The following is a 21,546-nucleotide window of genomic DNA, read 5'->3' on the forward strand; positions in this document are numbered from 1 at the left end:
AGTGGCATTTGTTTGGTCACCTGGTATCAAAAGTTATTATTTGTGTCAGCAGGAGTCGGCTTCACGTTTTAAAGTTGGTTTGGTCTTTCATTAAGCTATTAAGTATTTTTTCATCCTTATTTGGGGAAGTATCCTAAGGAAAATAAGTGTAGATGTGGATGATATAGATTAGAAGAATTGTTCTGTTCGAGCTGTTACAGAATAACTTTGCTGGGGGTTCTTCTAATGTGGCCTCTCTGCTGTTGGTCATTCAGAGCCTGGTGGCCCGTCTAAAGGAGAACCTTGAGAAGCTAACAGAGGAGCGGGATCACTGCAGCTCCAGTGAGACCCGGGAGAAGGAGCAGAACAAGCGTCTCCAGAGACAGATCAGAGATATGAAGGAGGAGATGGGAGAGTTGGCCAAGAAGGAGGCTGAGGCCAGCCGCAAGAAACATGAGCTGGTACCATTATTATTTTATTGCTTTATAAATTTACTGACTCTTCTGAGATTTTTAACCAAGCTTCTTTCTGAAATATTCAACATATAGGGTAGTCAGCAATGTCTGTAATGCTTCAGAAATAAATTCAGCTGTAAAGTTATTGTAAGGCTTCAGAAATAAATTCAGCTGTAAAGTTATTGTAAGGCTTCAGAAATTTTCAGATGTGGGGTTATTGTAAGGCTTCAGAAAGTTTCAGATGTAAGGTTTTTGTAAGGCTTCAGAAATGTTCAGATGTAAGATTATTGTAAGGCTTCAGAAAAGTTTAGATGTAAGGTTATTGTAAGGCTTCAGAAAAGTTCAGATGTTGGGTTATTGCTGGGACCTAAGCTGAGTTTGACTCCAATTCTTTTAACAGGAAATGGATATTGAAAGCTTGGAGGCTGCAAATCAGAGCCTGCAAGCTGACCTTAAACTAGCCTTCAAAAGGATTGGAGACCTTCAGGCCGCCATCGAGGACGAGATGGAGAGTGATGACAACGAAGACCTCATCAACAGGTATAGCTGTCTATTTGGTGCCAGTACAAATACAGAAATAAACCTTGTTGCCAAGAATGTATTAACTTACCTAACTGACCGCAAGCATAGGCTTGTTAGCACACATTCCACATAAATAGCAGCTGGCTGCTGTTGCACAGTTAAAATGTATATAGACTCAGCATAAAGAGCAGCTACAGTAGCTACTGTTACACTGAGAGAGAATGATCGTCAGCCTGTTGTACCATTAAACAGGCGTTTGGATAAAAAAAAATCAGGCATAACCTTTTTCTGATACACACACTAATGTCTTAAGATTTATAACTCCAAAAACGACTGAGTTTAATTTTCATATTCAAATATTTCTGTTTCTTGTTTTCAGTGTCATAGGCTTCTAGATAAAGCTAAGTCGGTGAAAACGACTTCTGCCTATTTATTTACTTCCCCTCCTTCCGAGTGTTGTCTATTTGTTTGTTTATGAGTGCAGTGGCTAGGAGAAAGCCTTTCTTCCGTCCCCTCACTCTGACTTCCAGCAGTAAATAGCACAAGCGTATATTGTGTACTCTTTGTTCTCCACACAGAGGTAGCATGCTGAGTCAGTAACCCGGCAATATGCAGCGGTTGAATCTCTCCCACTGGGAGGACACATCTATAGTTAAAACACACGGTCATCGCCACCACAGTGGTCGTGATATTCAGTGTTTTAGATCCTTTGAGCATTTGCTGATTCATCACATGTTCATTTGGTTTGCTCGGTCTGTGCCTGTCTATTCTGGTCTGACTTTTCTGTTTGTTTGTTTTGTTTTTGTATTCTTTCTTTCTTTGTGTCTCTGTCTATCATCCTTCATCGTGACCAGTTTACAAGACATGGTGACAAAGTATCAGAAACGAAGGAACAAAACGTGAGGAACTGGAGCTCATGTTTGACATTGTTTTACATGCTGACTTGGAGTAGTCTGATGCCCTTCACTGAGAAAGATGCAGTATCAAACAGCAGATACAGTATACTGGCAATGTTAAAGCCACCTTGTGTGAGTTAAGCTTAATGACTCATGGCATAGTCCTTACGTCACTGCATAAGGATGTACTGTATCTATGGGATACTAACAAATTCAGTGATGCTGCATCATTCTTTTAGGGCTAAGCTTCCTCCCAAGAAAATAATTTGCTCCACTCTTCACTGCATGATGCCACAAGCTGAACTGCATGAATCCCATTGACAACATGCTTTTCTAAACCAAGCATGTAAGGACCCCTTCCCCAGATTGTTGCTGTGGTTAGTCATCCAGTAACCCCTTCAACCAACCAAGGCTAACCGATATAACATATAACATCTAACTGGTGTAAAAAGCGTCCGTGGCTGGGTAAGTGTTATTCCCCTCAGATCTGTCCTCATGCTGTCACCCCCAGGCCTGGGTTCTTGGACCCCTGCCGCTCCACAACCTTCCTCGCCTGGTGTTTGTTGTGTCTCCGCGTTCCTTAGGGGCTGCTTTGGACAGAACTGCGCCAGGTTTGACCGGCGTTCTGTGCCCAGCGGCTGCCTGCCTGCTCTCAGGGCCTGCTAAATATTTCAGAGCCTTGCTCTGGGGTGGATGCAAGGTTTGACTGACTGCCTCCGTAGTCGTTGCTCTACCACAGTGACAAGCATTCACCCTCCGAATGGCGGAAAGACCAGGGGTGTGTTGGTCATCAATCTTTCACGCGCACTATATAATGCAGAACCATCCAATGTCCTACAAAAGGCTCTCTGCTCATCTGGCAAGTGGCTCATTCACTCTCTGGCTCTCTGCCATTTTAGTCCCATGTCAGTGTTTCTTTACAGCAATCTCTGCCGTTTCTGTTGTTAAGACCTTGTTAAGCACTATTGTAGTGCTGCTTTCTGTTTAAGCAGAAATTGTCCTTAATGTTAATGGTGGGCTTTTACCTGGCCGGTACATAACAGCAGAGGAAACAGTGTTTGAAAGCTGATGGTTGTTAGGCTATTATTGGATGAGACCCCAGTCTTTCCAGGGTTTCTGCTATTGAATCATCATTTGATCTTCTTTCTGTTTCCAAGTGCTGGACAGTAATAACAACCGATGCCAGAGACATGCCAGTAATAACAACCGATTTGATAACAACGTGTAGTTGAACAGGCACGTCCCCAGTAGACAGGTATAATTGGAGACTATTGATTGAAACAGGGTTATTTCAACATGCTACAGTAAAGATGTCCTCCCACACATCTGATGCAGCGCACTGCTTTAATTACTTCCCCAGAATGCAGTGCTGTGGCTTTTGTTATCCCATTAGTTAGAGGCAATCAAGTCATTTGCAAGTATGTTTTGGGGAACGCCTCTCTTCTTAAATCACTTTGGTTCAATGGCGAATCTCCCAGACTGACAGTGTAGCAGTAATCCGTCTGGTTCATTCAGCAAATGCCAGACAACTATGACAAGACGAACCATTCACCTGAATCAGGCCACTGGTGTCTGAGATATTGAATGTAACCACCATAAAGTCCCAGCCTACAGACTAGACAGAGAGACCTTCCCCGGGCAGCGGGGTAGCTTAGTGGTCAGGAGCTTTGGGCCAGTAAATGACAGGTCGCTGGTTCTAATCCCAAAGCGGACAAGGAGAAAAACCCTGCTGTAAATCAGGATCTGTTCTTACTATACTTACCTGGTAAGATAATAGTTGCAAATATATGTAGTACCAGTCAAGAGTTTGGACACACCCATTCAAGTGATCTGTTCTGACTGTGGACATTTTCAGCAGGGCCGATGGGCCTTCTCCTGATTTGCATCACCCAAATGACTGCTAACGCGGAGGAATAGCTATCTAGCTACCATCTACAGAGCTGCAGGGGAAAGTGGGGGGGCTTTGCTAAGACCATCTTGTTTCATGCTCTGATACCATCTGAACGAAATTGCCATCCATATTTTAGTTCCTATCCAAATGTATTTTCCAAAATTACCTTAGAAAAACATTTTAGTAGATTAGTAGGTCGATTATGTTTTTGCTGTGTCACCTGCTATAGAAATATTTATTTAGGTGCACAATGACATGTATCATCCCCAATTATTTTTAATTGTGAAATGAATACAGCTGCTACTAATGGACGGAGAGAAATCCGTAGCCTCCCTCCAATTATATTGTAGGGGACAGTTCGTTTTCACATATTGACTGTCTGTCTGTTGTTGTTGGATCACTTAAAAAACAGCAAACCGATTTCATTTCATTTGAACGATGTCAGGGTGAATGAAATTAGTTTCTCTGAAAAACTTGTCCCTTTGAATCTGATATTAGAGATCGCAGCAATCATCCCAGCGTATGTACCTCAATAGAGTTTGACCAGATGCACCTGCCTCGCGGGCTGCGTTGAACCGTCGTAGGTAGCTGCAGTCAAAACTGAGAACAGACTCGACTGCTTCTAAGACCCAGGGACATCGAGGAGGAGCAGGGCAGAGGGAGCAGGGCAGAGGGAGCAGGAGAGGATCCATAGGAGCTAATGATGAATGTAATAGTGTGTAACAGAGATATACAACCAATGGAGGCAGATTGTCACAGACAATGAATGTCTCTCTCTCCACACGGTGTTTGTTTGGCTCCCCTGGGCTCTCGGCACTGCTTAACTAATGGTATGGCGGTCAAGGATATAAATTGTGTGTGACACCATGTGTGAAGCACTCGATTACAAAGTGCCTGTCGTCCCGTCTGTTTTATTTTGGCTTCGGCCAGAGGAGGAAAGGCCTCTGTGCTCCGAATTCGTCTCCTCCATTTACCGCCTTGTACATGGAGACGCAGCACATAGTCCAGGAAGCAGCTCCCTCAACAATTACAAGCGTCTCAGCCGGATCGGGCCTGTATAAGGGGGATTATAACCTTATTTAACATTACAAGGACCTGAAAGAAAATGACTTCCAGTTCAACTTTTGATGTGTGTTTATTGTAACCCTCCGGTGGAGTGCATGCCACACAGTACTGAAATGGACAAGAGATTGGGGACGGAACGTATTAGCAAAGGTCTGTGGGTTTGTAAGTCTTAGGTCAACAGATTGATTGCCATTTTGAGGAAAAAAACATGATAGTGAAATTTTTGTCATTTTCCATTATGACTTATGCACCGTTATGGCTGCAACAAAGTCTAAATAGAAATTCAATTATTGCAGATTGCTTGGCGAAAAAATTTCATTAGACATATGAAACACTGTTCAAAGGTCAACAGAAAGCTGCTGTAGTACTTCAGGAATGCTGCTGTAGTACTTCTGAAATGCTGCTGTAGAACTTCAGGAATGCTGCTGTAGTACTTCAGGAATGCTGCTGTAGTACTTCAGGAAAGCTGCTGTAGTACTTCAGGAAAGCTGCTGTAGTACTTCAGGAATGCTGCTGTAGTACTTCAGGAATACTGATGTAGTACTTCAGGAAAGCTGCTGTATTACTTCAGGAATGCTGCTGTATTACTTCAGAAAAGATGCTGTAGTACTTCAGGAATGCTGCTGTAGTACTTCCGGAATGCAGCTGTAGTACTTCTGGAATGCAGCTGTAGTACTTCCGGTATGCAGCTGTAGTACTTCCGGAATGCTGCTGTAGTACTTCCGGAATGCTGCTGTAGTACTTCAGAAAAGATGCTGTAGTACTTCAGGAATGCTGCTGTAGTACTTCCGGAATGCAGCTGTAGTACTTCTGGAATGCAGCTGTAGTACTTCCGGAATGCAGCTGTAGTACTTCCGGAATGCTGCTGTAGTACTTCCGGAATGCTGCTGTAGTACTTCCGGAATGCTGCTGTAGTACTTCAGAAAAGTGGCTGTAGTACTTCCGGAATGCAGCTGTAGTACTTCTGGAATGCAGCTGTAGTACTTCCGGAATGCAGCTGTAGTACTTCCGGAATGCTGCTGTAGTACTTCCGGAATGCTGCTGTAGTACTTCCGGAATGCTGCTGTAGTACTTCAGAAAAGTGGCTGTAGTACTTCCGGAATGCTGCTGTAGTACTTCAGGAAAGTGGCTATAGTACTTCAGGAAAGTGGCTGTAGTACTTCAGGAATGCTGCTGTAGTACTTCAGAAGATTACAGGTTGCCTGACTAGTATACAGGGTCAGGCAACACACTACGACATGACATTTCATTCACTATATGCAGTATGTCATTAAAATAAACAGTTACCTGTTAAATGAAAAAACACTATTTAATCTCATATACACTCACCTAAAGGATTATTAGGAACACCTGTTCAATTTCTCATTAATGCAATTATCTAATCAACCAATCACATGGCAGTTGCTTCAATGCATTTACGGGTTTGGTCCTGGTCAAGACAATCTCTTGAACTGAATGTCAGAATGGGAAAGAAAGGTGATTTAAGCAATTTTGAGCGTGGCATGGTTGTTGGTGCCAGACGGGCCAGTCTGAGTATTTCACAATCTGCTCAGTTACTGTGCTTTTCACGCACAACCATTTCTAGGGTTTACAAAGAATGGTGTGAAAAGGGAAAAACATCCAGTATGCAGCAGTCCTGTGGGCGAAAATGCCTTGTTGATGCTAGAGGTCAGAGGAGAATGGGCCGACTGATTCAAGCTGATGGAAGAGCAACTTTGACTGAAATAACCACTCGTTACAACCGAGGTATGCAGCAAAGCATTTGTGAAGCCACAACACGCACAACCTTGAGGCGGATGGGCTACAACAGCAGAAGACCCCACCAGGTACCACTCATCTCCACTACAAATAGGAAAAAGAGGCTACAATTTGCACAAGCTCACCAAAATTGGACAGTTGAAGACTGGAAGAATGTTGCCTGGTCTGATGAGTCTCGATTTCTGTTGAGACGTTCAGATGGTAGAGTCAGAATTTGGCGTAAACAGAATGAGAACATGGATCCATCTTGCCTTGTTACCACTGTGCAGGTTGGTGGTGGTGGTGTAACGGTGTGAGGGATGTTTTCTTGGCACACTTTAGGCCCCTTAGTGCCAATTGGGCATCGTTTAAATGCCACGGCCTACCTGAGCATTGTTTCTGACCATGTCCATCCCTTTATGACCACCATGTACCCATCCTCTGATGGCTACTTCCAGCAGGATAATGCACCATGTCACAAAGCTCGAATCATTTCAAATTGGTTTCTTGAACATGACAATGAGTTCACTGTACTGAAATGGCCCCCACAGTCACCAGATCTCAACCCAATAGAGCATCTTTGGTTTGTGGTGGAACGGGAGCTTTGAGCCCTGGATGTGCATCCCACAAATACAACTGCAAGATGCTATCCTATCAATATGGGCCAACATTTCTAAAGAATGCTTTCAGCACCTTGTTGAATCAATGCCACGTAGAATTAAGGCAGTTCTGAAGGCAAAAGGGGGTCAAACACAGTATTAGTATGGTGTTCCTAATAATCCTTTAGGTGAGTGTAGAGCACATAGAGCTGTTACGTCCTCTCCTTAGAGGTGACATAACACGCCTAACCACACACACACACGTTATGGCAGGAAAAGGAATGGGAGGGAGGAATGGACAACAGACAACTGAAAATACAGTTTTCAACAGAGGAGGTTCATTGGTCTCCTATAATGTACCGTAGTAAAATTGGCAACATTTGGGAAAAGGGGCCGGGCAGGACCAATGCAAAGAAACAATAGTCAGCCTCCGCCACAATAACAAACCAAACAGGGAGGGTACTTAAAAGCAATGACACAGACTGATTGGATAACACGCAAATGCAGATGGGAGGAAATCAAGTCAAGGGGGACAAACCGGAACACCTGTGGAAACATAGAGATGGACAGAGGGGGACAGAAAAAAGAGCAAACAACCACATCCAAACTCTAAAACGTCCAGGGACATAACAAGAGCACGCCACAATATCAACAGCTTCTTTGGTAAAAGTCTAAAGAAACATCCCAGAATAAGCACACGCGTAATGTGATAAATGTGCCTGATTTTAAAGATAAGAAATGACACATTATTATCCATCACATCCGCAACACTTCCGCAACATTTTAGTTTTAGATTTTTCGGGTTTATATTTGCGTGAAATTGCATAATAAACAAAATCTCTGATTTAGACAGTTGTCTCCTTAAAGTTATTTATTTGACAATGTTTTGCATGGGTTTCTAAATGACATTTTCTAAATAGCATCTAATGTTATTTGTCCTGGGAAATGCTAGTAATCTCATCCGTCATCAGGATAAAGGGGGGAAAAATCCAAGCGTTATCCAAAAACATATTTAAAAAGAAAAATGTTTTCTTTATTCAAAGCAACATCAGTTTCTTTGTTCTCCTGGAGCGTGATATCAAAGCAGTATGTTGCTAGATATGTGAATGGATAAAAGACTAGCCTTAAGAAGCTGGAGAAGGCTAACAAAAACATACATCCAAAATGTTTTTTTATCTCTGAGGAGAGTATATGAGCCAACAGCTGGTGAATGGTCTAATACGACTAGCTAGCGGAAGGGACTTTCTTCCAGGGTTAGTTCGCTTTCTGTTTACCCCTTTATTGACAAGGCCTATGTTCCAAAGACAGCAAGCCACTCGCTCAGTGACAATAACAGTCTTTATTGATGTTCCCCACGGTGTCCAATAGGCCAAACATACCACCTAAAGTTAATTACAGCCTCCCTTCTTTTAAACACAACCGTGTTTACAAGAAGTGTGCTTGAAGTTATTGTACCATTTAAAACAGAGCAGAGTAGCCTGTGCTCTGACCCAACTCCATTACTGAGTCGCTTCTTCTGAGATCAGGGAAGGCTTTGGTTTCATTGCCTCCTAACCATTTCACTGGAGCTACTGTATTTGGTGGTGAGCCCGGTGCTGGAGATTAAGTGCTGAAAAGAAAAAGCTTTTCTCTCTCTCTACTCCACAGCATGACAAGAGGCTTTCAAAGCAGATGTGGAGATTTTAACCCTCCCAGCCTAGATGTATCTGTTTTATTATGAAGCTGTAACAGCTTAATTTCGCGGCACCACATGAGCATTGGGCTCTAATGGCATTTAATGAGTGTTGTGCTCTTTTCAACCGTGTCAAATTTCTGACAGCCCTACATTTCTCCTCACGCTTCGCAGTAGGCTGTTGACGGCGTAATGATAATTCCGAGAGAAAACAGCTCAGCACCCAAGCTGTGCACCAAATCATTTTGTCAAGAGCCCAACTACAAATTTGGGGGGTTGTGGAAAGAATAGATAAGTGAGTGACATAAAAGGGAAAATCCTTCCATTTTGTGCCCATTCTTTAGTTTCCACTTTATCCCATTTCTGGTCTCTGTCTTTGTGCTCTGCCTTACCTCAAGTGGCTTTGTATCAAAGTCAAGGGAATCTAGCTCTCTTTGGATTTTTCATTCTGTCCTCCATTGCCAGCTAACCACAGGGCCCCAGGGATGACATACCTAACAGAGGCAACAAGTGGGGCTGTGTGTGTATCTTTGGTGTGTGTATGTTTCTGTGTGTGTCTTTGAGTGTGTGTGTGTCTGTGTGTGCGTGTGTCCGTGTGGGTGCCTGTGTGTGTGTGTGTGTGTGTGCCTGTGTGTGGGTGTGTTTTGTAAGACTAATGCACGTGTCTATTCTGTTGTCTTCTGAGCTAGATTACAGGGCTGTCCTCTGTTGCCTCACTAACGCCTCTTTCTCCCTGTCATATCCCCATCTTCAGCTCTCCTTCAACATTCTCTGTCAGCTCTTCCCTACTTGTCTTTCTCTCTCTTCTCCTACTCTCTGATGTGATGTTTTGTCCCTCCACACAGTGAGGGAGACTCCTCTGACTCAGAAGTGGAGGACCGTGTGGACGGGGTCAAGTCCTGGCTGTCTAAAAACAAGGGCTCAGCCAAGAACCTCTCAGATGATGGCAGCCTCAAGAGCTCCAGGTCAGGATGGCTCCTTCTGTTTCCTATTGTCTCCACTGTCAATCGCGCGCACACACACACACACACACAAAAACTCCCACTGCTTGGGAAGCAGCCTGGACTGGTTCGGGGATCCAAACCCCCATACAAGGCCTGTGGTCATCAAGGTTCTGAAGGTTAAACAAATGGTCCATGCTGCTGCCTCTGGCGCACATGTACTGCTTCTGGATTGGTTTAAATCCGGCTAGCGGCTCTTTCAGTAAAAACCCTATCTCCCCCTCCCTTTCGTACCCAATAATCCTTAAAAATGCATTAGAAAATAAGAGCGTAAAGCTATTGGGAGGGAACCCTTGGCTAGGTGTGAGTGAGGTGTTGTGATTATTACCAGTGTTTCCTCTGGCCTTTCTGTCTTTTAAAGTCACACATCCTTGATGATACGGCTCTTTTTAAAGGTGGCCGTCTCCCTGGCAAACGTATCGATGTGCCCGGTGGCCAGCTGGCATGGCTCCCTGCAACCTCCTCTCCCCCCTCCTAACTCACTCTCTCCCCCCTCCTAACTCACTCTCTCCCCTCTCCCGGAGATTAATAGATGTGTCTGCCAGTTGACAGCTTCGACTGCCCTAGATTTGTCTCCTTACCAAAAGATTTAACTCCCCCCCCCCCCCCACACACTTTAGCTCCTCAAAACTTCAGAAAACTTTTAAGGAGTTTTTTTAATCTCTTTTAACTGTGTCCCTGCAGATCCCCTGCCTTCATACAGGTGACCTCAGCTCTTTGATCTCATTTCTTTGTGTTGGTTAAGATTCATACATACCCACACACATGCATACACAAGGGATGTGTCTTTCCAGCTCTCTTACTGATTTACTCAACGTATTTAACCACAATGAGATGCTTGACTGGAGTTCTGTGTAACATTTGCAGAATCAAATTCAAATCAATATCCCCCCTACTGAGTTAGTTCAATATAGAACTCATTAGAGACATTTTAGACTGATTCTGCATAAAGGAATTGATTTGAACAAGGCTGCACATTTTGTCTGAGGTTTTTTTCTCCAGTCAGTACATCTTTCATTCTGTCTTTCTTGCTCATCATCTTTTTGTTTTCCTGTGAAATTGTGGATTCCAAGGCAATATCTACACCTACATATGTTTTAATCATTGTTCTGTTGACTTGCCTTTATTTTCTTCCTCATGAATTCAACCTTCCTTATCTTACTGTTTTATTATCATTCATCTCTCCTTCTGAGTTTGTAACTCATCATTCTTTCTTTTTCCTCCTATTCCAATGTCTACATCTACATAAACATTTCTTTGTCCTGCCACACCTTCTCTCTCTAGATTTGCCACAAACATAGATGCAAAGGAAGGGAAAGAGTTTAACAAAGAGGGCAAAGAGAAAGAGGTAGATCAGAGCAGGCCAGTGTCTGTGATGAGTTCCCTGAGCTACAGGAAGCGCTCCAACATCAAAGACTCCATCGGCGGTAAAGGGGATGACAGCTCCCTGTTCAGTTCCCTGAAGAAGGACCAGGACGCCCAGGAGTCTGTCTCCTCCTTCCGTAAGGCCAAGCCCAAAAGCTCCTCACCCCAGGACGACTCCCACTCGGTCAGTTCCGGCTGGAGGAAGTCCCAGGATCGTGATGACGATGACCGTGGCTCGGTCATCTCCCAGGCCTACACTGAAGCCACCAGCAGGGCTAGGAAAGGCATGGACAGCCGCTGGGGAGACTTCGACAAGGAGTCCATCGTGTCCTCCATGCCCCCGGGCAGGCTGTCTGTCGCCACCACGCGTCGCGGCCTGAGCCCGGACGATGACGCCAGGTCCACCCTGAGCCTAGGTCTGTCCAGCCCCCTGAGCCGGCAGCGCAGCACCTCAGCCCACCGGCTGGACCAGTCATACGGAAAGGCCGCCCGCAGTCCGTCAGTGAGCCGCGCCGACTCCCGCCTGTCTGACTTCCGCAGCTGCCGCCTCAGCGAGTTCGACGACTTGGACGACGGGCGCAGCCTGGCCTTCACCGAGCCGTCCTCGGCCTACAGCCCCCACTCCTACACAGGACGCAGCGCATCCATGCCCCCGCCACGCGACCGCTCCTCCTGCGGAGACTACGACCGGCTCGCTGACACCTCGGACGTCAAGCCGGCCACCGTCAGCCACCGCAACTACCTTGACCCCGACCTGGAGAAGGCTATCAACGAGGTGCTCAGCTTCAAGCCCATCACGTTCAAACGCTCCAGTCTGGAGGACTCCGAGGCCGAGGCGGGGAAAAGGGAGGCGGACGCAGAGGGCAGTCGGAGTGTGCTTAGCATCCGTGGGAGAGGCGACAGGGAGGCGGACGGCAGGCGGAGCAGCAGCAGTCTGAGGCGCTCGGCGTCGGCCGTGGACTGCAGGAGGTCCTCTAGCCGCAGTCAGAGCCGGGGCAGTAAGAAGAGTAAAGGCAAGAAGAAGAGGAGGAGCCACAGTTCGGAGTCGGACAGCTCCGGCGATCGCCGCGGCAGGAAGGGGAGCTCCAAGAAGAAGGGCAAGAAGTCCAAGAAGAAGTCCAAGAAGGAGTCTTCCTCTTCATCCTCGGAGTCAGAGTCAGACTCGGTGTCCGACTCCAGCTCGGGGGCGTCCACCATCTCTTATAAAAGCACGGGGAGTGTGAAGAGAGCGCCAGGCCGCCCGGCCTCCAGCCCAGAGGGGGAAGGGGAGGCCGGGACACCTGAGGAGGGCCAGCCCCCGCCTAACAAGAAGGAGGAGAAGAAGAGGAAGAAGAAGGTGGACAACGTGATGATGAAGTATCTGTACAGAGCGGACAGTGACTGAGGCTGGCAGTAGGTGTTGTGTGGAGTGTAGGAGTGTGTCCTCTGCATGGTGTCATGTTGCTAACCACTCAGAGTTCTGGTTTGATCCGCCGAAATCCACTGCACCATGATCTAACCCAAACCTTCAGTCCCCAGTGGCGTCACCAGTGGCGTCAGAACGACGCTGTGCTTTAACGTGGCCGACTTTACCGTTGCCTCGCCAACACCGTTGAAGTGTACACTTCCACATGACTTGGTGGCACATATTTCTTTTCTATTTACGTTTTAAATCCCTAAAAGCGATGACGTAATTAAGGTTATTAATTCAAAGCAGCTTGTCAGAAAGCAAGTTTAGAAACTACCATTGACAAGAATGGATCTCGTCAATGGCATTTATAGTGACACTGCTCTGCGCGGTGGTAATTTTGTTAGGGCTTCTTTGAGGGAAGTACCCTGAAAGACAAGGGTGAAAAAGTATGTTGTGAATGCATTACAATGCAGATTAGCCTAGCAGCAGGGGGCTGGAGCCAAGGACAAGGCAAAGCTCACGTGGGTGTAGCTGTAGTGCCGCTCGCTAATTCTCCACCCAAACGTTGATGTGATTTATAGCCCCGGAAAGACAGAGGGCCACCAAAGATTTAACCCTCCAATCCCTTTATTTGTGGGCTTAATTAGACCCAGTGAATTGATTTACACAAGCAGCAAGTTATTTTAAGATGTAATTAACTGTTGTTTTGCATTTTAGCTTGAATGCAAAATTCCGTTAAACATGCAGTGTTCTGCAGGTAGAATATTTACTGATTGATTGAGAGAATGTCACAGTCTACTCAACTCAAGATTCATTAACACGATTTTTGGTTTGGAAGAGCTCTTTAGAGTGAATAATAGGTTCACTGGTGTTTTGTCTAAACTGAAGTGTATTTGATTATTCCACACTAGTGAAGCCAGACAGGCCAGTATACTGCAGGGTAGATGTTTCATTCTGCTGTTTTTGGCAGGAACCCACAACGCAGCCAATTTGTTGAACCACAAACCAGAACCATAATCCATCACATTTCTCTGTTGTCTAATAAGTTAAAGATTTTTTTTTTGTGTCTAAAGTCCAAAAGCAGACCTACTGGAGGAAAAGCACTCTGCCAGTTTTTCAGCATGGGTTTGTTCTCTAACATAACATAGAGACTTGGATCAATGTTCGCTAATGATCATGCACACTGTGTAGCTCTCCTCTGGTTCTGACGCTCTCTCTGTCACCCTCCAGCCCTCCTAGCCGAAGACGTTTCTGCCTGGACAGATCCGACGATGAAGAAGAGGAAGAGGAAGAAAAAGAAGAAGGGGGTGCCTCTCGGGGGTCCCGCCGCTCTCGCTACACCCGCGGCAGCTACCTGGACAACAGCGACAAAGACAACCCCTCTGAGACAGCCTAGTGAACACACCAAAGCCCTGCATGTTGAGAGGACCCCAGTCCGCTTAATGTTCCGTGTTTACATTAAAACGTGAACACACACACACGCACGCACCCCAGTTCTAATTCCGCACCATGCGGCAATGACACTTACTATAACAATACTATTAAAAAGCAGCTTGCATTGCTAAGGTCGGCTAAGGTGCCATAGTACGGCAGCGCCACAACGCTGATGGTTTCTCTCACTCAACACTCCACTGTGCACCTCCTCCATGTATTTCCCCGGGCCCGTGACTCTCGGCCTCCATCTTGGATCTGGCTCCTCCAGTTGAACTGCAGTGCCATTAATAAGGACTTGTCTCTCTTGTCTGCCAGCTGCGTGGGGACAGCTGCTGCTTGGCTGGAGCAGGTCTCCTCCTTCCTCTGTCATCAGCGTGGTTGTAACTGAGCCAAAGAACTGTAGAAGTGTCCTCTCGTGTTTTATCACTGCATCACCAGTGGTGACAAGAAGAAAAGTACCAAAAAAAGCCTTTGTTTTAGGAATGTTTGTACACAGTGTTATTGCTTATGCTGAGTCCTGGTAAAAGGCCCGGAGTTTGGTTTTGGGAGAGGTGCCATTGATGGAAGTGTTGTACAGCTGGCGCTCTCACAGCTGTGCTTGGATCCCGCTTGCAGCACAGTGCTGTGCCAGACACCTAACGAAGACACTCTCATCTGCTTGTGTTTTTGCCTCCCTCTTTTTTTTTTGTGGGAGAATCTGTTTTTTTTCTGACAGGAAGAAAACAAGAGAGAGCTACCGCAGCAAACTGCTTTGTGATGAAAGTGTAAGCCCTTCTTATTCGGTTTTCATAGTTTCTTTTCAAGTTTGAAAGAGAATAACCATTTGTTTGGAGAGTGCGATCATCAAGAAAATGAATTTCCAGGTGGCTTGAGCGTAGCCTACCCTATGAAATGCCTCGTCTTATTTCATTTAAACTTGAATTGACTAAGTACTTTGCAAGAAATGCTGTTGTGGGAGTCTTTGGCTCAGCATTTTTTTTGTCTGTTGTGTGGTTGATATTCTCATGATTTTTCACGTATATTTTCTCCATGTGATGTGCTCTGCTTTCCAAAGGGAATGATATTGGCCACTGTGGGTTAAGGGGGTTTGCCTTTCTCTTATATCTTCTTCACCCCCTCGGTTCATTCTGGCCGGCCGTGCTGGTGAACACATGGTGATGATTGGCTGTCCTCAACCGGCATGTTCAAATCTGTAAACTGGATATAATGCTCTCTGTTCAATTACTGAAAGTGTGACATCCTTTTCAGTGTCCCAGAAGCCTATTTGTCATGTAGGATTCCTTTGTGTTCAGGCCGGAATCAATAATACCCTTTATAACAGCGTAGCAGTTTAACCAGGAAGATATTATAGACCCATACTTGTACGGTCGCTTTGTGTTACATTGAACCCTTTGGCAGTCTCTTTAGTATTTATGAAGTAGCATTAATGAATTGATCAGGCCAAAGTGTGTACAATCTGTACCTGGCTAGTAGGAATCAAAGGATTGTGTTGATACTCTGTGTGATGGGAAGGGTTTGGTGCGCTTGTGTTATACATGCTTTTTATAAACACTCGTCTGTCACGTCATCCTACTCTATGCAGTCAACATGCATTTGAAAATGAAAATGTGTAACATGAGTTTCAAAATGAATTCAAAAGTGTTTTATGATCTCGTTTACCATTAAATCAGAGTTATCATTAAAACCATTCAAAAATAAAGCAAAGATGTGAGCGAGCATAACATTGCTGAGTGTACACATTAATATTTATACATACATTTATGTATTGATTCATGCTAGCTTTCAAAATAGTTCACTTTTATTTTCATTATTGAACAAAATGACCACTTGTTATAAGTAATAATTTTGCATTACAGTTTAATATATTGTAAATAAATGATGGTGATTGATTTGGAAAGACTAGAGACTGTTTGTTTTTTTCTTTTCAGGGTAGGTTTTTGTTTTCAGCGTCCAAGCTACTGTCTTTTAGTTTTTTTATATATTGATAAACGCACATTCGAAAATAGTCTCACACTTAAAATTTCTGGAGAGCATATTGAGCAAAAAAGAAATTCATGTCTGATGCATCCACTTTGATGTTTTCTGCAGCTTTGAGAAATGTCAACACAATCACTCACCCTGACTCTGAAGCCTTTCAAAATAGGAACAGCAGTTCATATTGAATATGGCCTTTGTCTTGTTTTCAAAGAAATCTGCTCCCCCTCTTGTGTACGATTTAATGCCAAATGGTTTTTCAGTCTGAGGAGAAATGGAATGACTCACTATAAAGCAGAGTAGAGTAGTGGCACAATCAAATGTGTCTAGTCTTCCAGGGACAGTGCTTTGTTCATTATAAACTTCAACACCATAGCTTTAACATGGAAACCTGGATCACTGTGTGCAAAATGACATGCTCACCACCTTACACGCCATCATTTCCTACGATCATGTCAGCATTACAGCTACTGTGGCTGTAACCAGAGTGCAGTAGATGAATCGGTGCTAAACCAACATCAGGGGGCTCAACATACAGTGGTACCACAGGCAGGTTAGTTTATTCTGTCAGGAATCTGGTTCAGGAGGCAGTTCTGCCCCAAAGGCAGAAATGATGTGATTAGTTTACTCCGCGGTGTGAAGGAGGAGCTTATATTTCTAAATGGGCTGCATGCCCCGAGTCCATTCCTCCACACACCAGCATGAAAAATAAGAAATAAAAAATGTTGCTCTTCCTTCGCTGGAGGAGAGCATCTGTGTCAATTTTGACCTAGGTTTATGCTTCTCCCTATCTTAAGCTTTACCCTTACACTAACCACAGACATTTATATTCAAACTTTAATATGGTCACTGGAGCTGAGCTCATCATTGAGTCAACAATCACATCATTTCTGCCTTCAGGCAGAAGTGCTTGCAGAAAATATGAATGTCAGAAATCCACTATTAAATCGGTGCAATGTAGTGTTGTGTGCCCTAAAAGATGATTGTTTCACTTCAAAACAAGAGTGCATTAGGGGACATTTCAGGTGCATCCTGAAGTGAGTCATTGACAGCCCGCATAGTCTCCTCCCTCTCAAACTAAGCGCACGTTGCAGCAGATAGCCCTGTAAAGCTATCAGAATTGTAGAGTACCAAGGGAAGAATAACCGTAGTGTTGCATTGCTGAATGTCCCCACAGACTTTTGACACAAAGAATTACGTCTTCTCCTTTCCACCATTATATCTTACAGCCACGCCCACATTACCAAGGTGACCTTTTAATCCCGCTCCTTCCAAATACCATCACCATTCCAAATCAATACGCGTTCTCTACAGAAGGGCTTCTGCATTCCATCAGCCACTCAATCACTGTCTATCTCTTTGTGGAGACAGAGAGGCTAGCATACTGGGTTTGAAGCTATGGCACGTTGTCCTTCAGAGTTAAATGTGATGAAGTGTACCGCACTGTTCCTTCACTTACTGAATTGTCTTTGAAGTCCTACATCATTAAACAAGACAAACAGACACCTAACAAGATGCATACCTACTGTATAACAGGAAAGACTAGAACTTTATGAAAACATTTATTTTTATACTTTATCTATCATAGCCTTGTCATAATTATGGGGTCTAGGAGAATGGCTGACAAGATAGCAATTAGTGGGCAAGAAGAAGGACATTGGATTGATAGTGGAGGAGGAGCCTGATCTGTCAAGCAGTCAATATTCAATCTCCTATTTTTTATTAAGGCATACGTGACGTACATTTTAGCCCTCATTTAACTGTGTCTCCTCTCCTGCTAGAACTAGAGCTATTAGAATTTCTATTCCTGGAATGATACAAAGGGAAAAGAATGACGAAAATGTATGCAGTTAATTTTTTTATGAAGAGTTGAAAGGCAGGTGAGGACAGAACTGCTTGGCTTTTCTATAATGTGCACTCTAAAAAGAAAAGGTTCTTGGAGGATCTTTCACACTGACACCGCTACGTTTTTAAAGTTAAAAGGTCAACCTGTATTTTAAAGAACTCAGAGAACCATTTGCAGAACGTACCCCCTTAAAACTCAATCTCAAAAGGTTATTTAAAGAACCATTAAAAAGGCTTTCTTCAAATATGTTTTTGGGGTGCCTTAACATCCTCAATGTGAAGAACCCCTTAAGGCTCCTCCATGAGCCATTTTGTAGAGTGTATAGAAGAATCAGGGCACAGACGCATACACACTAACACAGACAATAGTAGCTCCCAGTCAAGACAACACATTATTAGTAGATAAAGAAAAGTGGGTGCCATCACCTTTGTTCTGTCATAACATAACTACATATTACTAACTACCCTTTAAACTACATATAGACTACTTACAAAATCGTTTCCATCATGATGCCTATGGACATTTCATTGATTGTTAACATGTGAAATGACTCTGGACGGCAGGTCCAGCAGGGGACCCCAAACTTCCCTTTCCCGAGCCACATTTGCCAGGATCCTGAGGCTTTCCCAGGCCAGTGTCGAAATATAATCTCTCCACCTAAGTCCTGGGCCTACCCTGAGGTCTCTTCCCAGCTGGACGTAAAGCGAATGTGATACCGACCACGCTGCTCTGATTCTCTGGCCAATCTCCCGCTCCATTGTCTCCTCACTCGCAAACAAGACCCCGAGATACTTGAACTCCTTTACTTGGGGTAACGCCTCATTCTCTACCCGGAGGAGGCACTCCTCAGATTTAGAGGTGCTAATCCTCATCCCAACCTCTTCGCACTCGGCTGCGAACCGGTCCAGTGAGTGCTGAAGGTCATAGACCGATGATGCCATCAGGACCACATCATCCGCAAAAAGCAGCGATGAGATCCCCAGCCCACCGAACTGCAACCCCTCCCCACCCCAACTACGCCTCAATATCCTGTCCATAAAAGTTACAAACAGGATTGGTGACAAAGCGCAGCCCTGGCGGAGGCCAACCCCCACCTGGAACGAGTCCGACTTTCTACCGAGAACCAGCTCTCACTTTGGACGTACAGGGATTGGATAGCCCTCAGAAGGGACATCCTCACCCCATACTCCCGCAGCACCTCCCACAGTATCTCCTGGGGGACCCGGTCATACACCTTCTCCAAATCCACAAAACACATGTAGACAGGATGGGCATATTCCCAGGCCCCCTCCAGGATCCTTGCAAGAGTAAAGAGCTGGTCGGTTGTTTTCCGACCAGGACGGAATCCGCATTGTTCCTCTTCAATCTGAGGTTCGACTATCTGCCGAACCCTCCTTTCCAGTACCTTTGAGTAGACCTTCCCAGGGAGGCTGAGAAGTGTGATACCCCTGTAATTGGCACACAACCTCTGGTCCCCCTTTTTGAACAGGGGAACCACCACCCCGGTCCGCCACTCCTTAGGCACTTTCCCCGACTTCCACGCAATGTTGAAGAGGCGTGTCATCCATGACATCCCCTCCACACCCAAAGCTTTCAACATTTCTGGATGGATCTTGTCAATCCCCGGAGCTTTGCCACTGTGGAGTTGTTTGACAACCTCAGTGACTTCTGCCATGGAGATTGACGATGCTTCCCCATCAGCCTCCAGCTCTGCCTCCACTATAGAGGGCATGTTAGTGGGGTTTAGGAGTTCCCCAAAGTGTTCCTTCCATCGCCCAATTACCTCCTCAGTTGAGGTCAACAGTGTTCCATCCTTACTGTACACAGCTTGGATAGTTCCCCGTTTTCCCCTCCTGAGGTGGCGGACGGTTTTCCAAAACACCTTGGTGCCGACCGAAAGTCCTTCTCCATGGCTTCCCCAAACTCCTCCCACACCCGCTGTTTTGCCTCTTTCACAGCAGAGGTCACAGCCCTTCAGGTCTGTCGGTACACTGCAACCATCTCTGGAGTCCTCCGGGATAACATATCCCGGAAGACCTCCTTCTTCAGTCAGACGGCTTCCCTGACCACCGGTGTCCACCAGGGTGTTCGAGGGTTACCGCCCCTTGATACACCTAAGACCTCTCCAGGTGTCTCCATCATTGCCCACGTGTGCGTTGAAGTCCCCCAGCAGAATTATGGAGTCCCCTACTGGAGCCCCTACAGGACTCCATTCGGGTCTCCAAGAAGGCCAAGTACTCTGAACCTACCCCAGCGGTTCCTCCCATGAGTGGTGGGCCCATAGGATGGAGAGGGGGGTGCCACGTTGCTTTTTCGGGCTATGCCCGACCGGGCTCTGTGGCAAACCCGGCCACCAGGCGCTCGCTGGCGAGCCCTCCCTCTGGGCCTGGCTCCAGACGGGGGACCCGGGCTTCCTCTGGGCAGGGTAACTTCTCCTCTTCCTCGTTTGTGCATAGGGTTTGAACCATTCTTAGTCTGGCTCCTCCCCTGAGACCACTTTGCCATGGGAAACCCTACCAGGAGCCCTAAGGCCCGGACAGCCCTCAGGTTCATAGGAACACACAAACCTCTCCACCACGATAAGGTGATGGCTCCCGTAGAGGTTTTTATACAACCCAGTTTTCAAAAATGTCGGGACACTGAGTAAAATATAAAGAAAAACAGAATGCAATGATGTGCTAAAAAATTTGAAACTGAGAAATGTTATTGTTTCTTGAAATAGATATGCCCACTTCCCAGAGAGAATTAGTCTTTCAGAAGAAAAAGATGGGGAGGGTTTCATCACTCTGTGATATACTGCGCAGGCAAATAGTGCAACAGTTTAAGATGAATGTTTCTCAACCTAAAATTGCAAGTATGGGGATTTCATCATCTATGGTACATAATATCATTAGAAATTTCAGAGAATCCGGATAAATCTCTGTACGCAAGGGACAAGGCTTTGGGCCGTCAGGCGGCACTGCATTAAAAACAGACACGATTCTGTAATGGACATCACTGCATGGGCTCAGAAACACTTCTGAAAACCATTGTCTGTGAACACGTCGCTGCATCCACAAATGCAAGTTAAATCTCTACCATGCAAAGAAAAAAATATATTTAAACAAGATCCAGAAATGTCACTGCCTTCTCTGGGCCCGAGCTCATTTAAGATCGACTGAGGCGAAGTGGAAAACTGTTCTGTGGTCTGACGAATCAAAATTATGAATTATTTTTTCGAATCATGGATGCTGCATCCTCCAGACTAAAGAGGAGAGGGACCATCAGGCTTGTTATCAGTGCACAGTTCAAAAGCCAGCATCCGTAATGGTGTGGGGTGCATTAGTGCACATGGCATGGGTGACTTGCGTATCTATACCATAAATGCTGAACTATATATAGAGATTTTGGAGCAACATATGCTGCCATCCAAACAACGTCTTTTTCATGGAAGGCCTTGCTTATTACAGCCAAGCCCCATTCTACACGTATTCCAACTGAATGGCTCCATAGTAAAAGAGTTGGAGTGCTAAACTGGCCTGCCTGCAGTCCAGACCTGTCACCCATTGAAAACATTTGGTGCATTATGAAATAAAAAATATGACAAAGGAGACCCCAAAGTATTGAACAGCTGAAATCCTAAATGTAAGAATCATGTAAGAATGGGAAACCATTTCCCTTTCAGAAGTACTGCATTTGGTCTGCTCAGTTCCCAAACACTAACAGAGTATTGTTAAAAGA

The 21,546-nt window shown here is 45.2% G+C and overlaps 1 protein-coding gene across 13 annotated transcripts in view; it reads left to right on the forward strand.

The window, feature by feature from the left end:
- The window catches only part of myo18ab (myosin XVIIIAb), a 113,075-nt gene extending 99,184 nt beyond the window's left edge, over nt 1–13,891 (forward strand). For 11 of the 13 annotated variants that reach the window (XM_029120412.2, XM_029120413.2, XM_029120417.2 and 8 more), the window contains 6 exons: nt 255–440; nt 835–974; nt 1,811–1,855; nt 9,662–9,781; nt 11,102–12,574; nt 13,803–13,891. In XM_029120412.2, the coding sequence (XP_028976245.2) occupies nt 255–440; nt 835–974; nt 1,811–1,855; nt 9,662–9,781; nt 11,102–12,566 (1,956 nt within the window). In that variant the 3' untranslated portion in view covers nt 12,567–12,574; nt 13,803–13,891. The remainder of the gene's footprint in view (nt 1–254; nt 441–834; nt 975–1,810; nt 1,856–9,661; nt 9,782–11,101; nt 12,575–13,802) is intronic. The other 2 variants (XM_034293078.1, XM_029120401.2) reach the window with 1 other exon arrangement.
- The last annotated feature ends 7,655 nt before the right edge of the window (nt 13,892–21,546 follow it).

The sequence above is a fragment of the Esox lucius genome, chromosome 1, assembly GCF_011004845.1.
Source record: "Esox lucius isolate fEsoLuc1 chromosome 1, fEsoLuc1.pri, whole genome shotgun sequence".
Taxonomy (NCBI): Eukaryota; Metazoa; Chordata; class Actinopteri; order Esociformes; family Esocidae; genus Esox; species Esox lucius.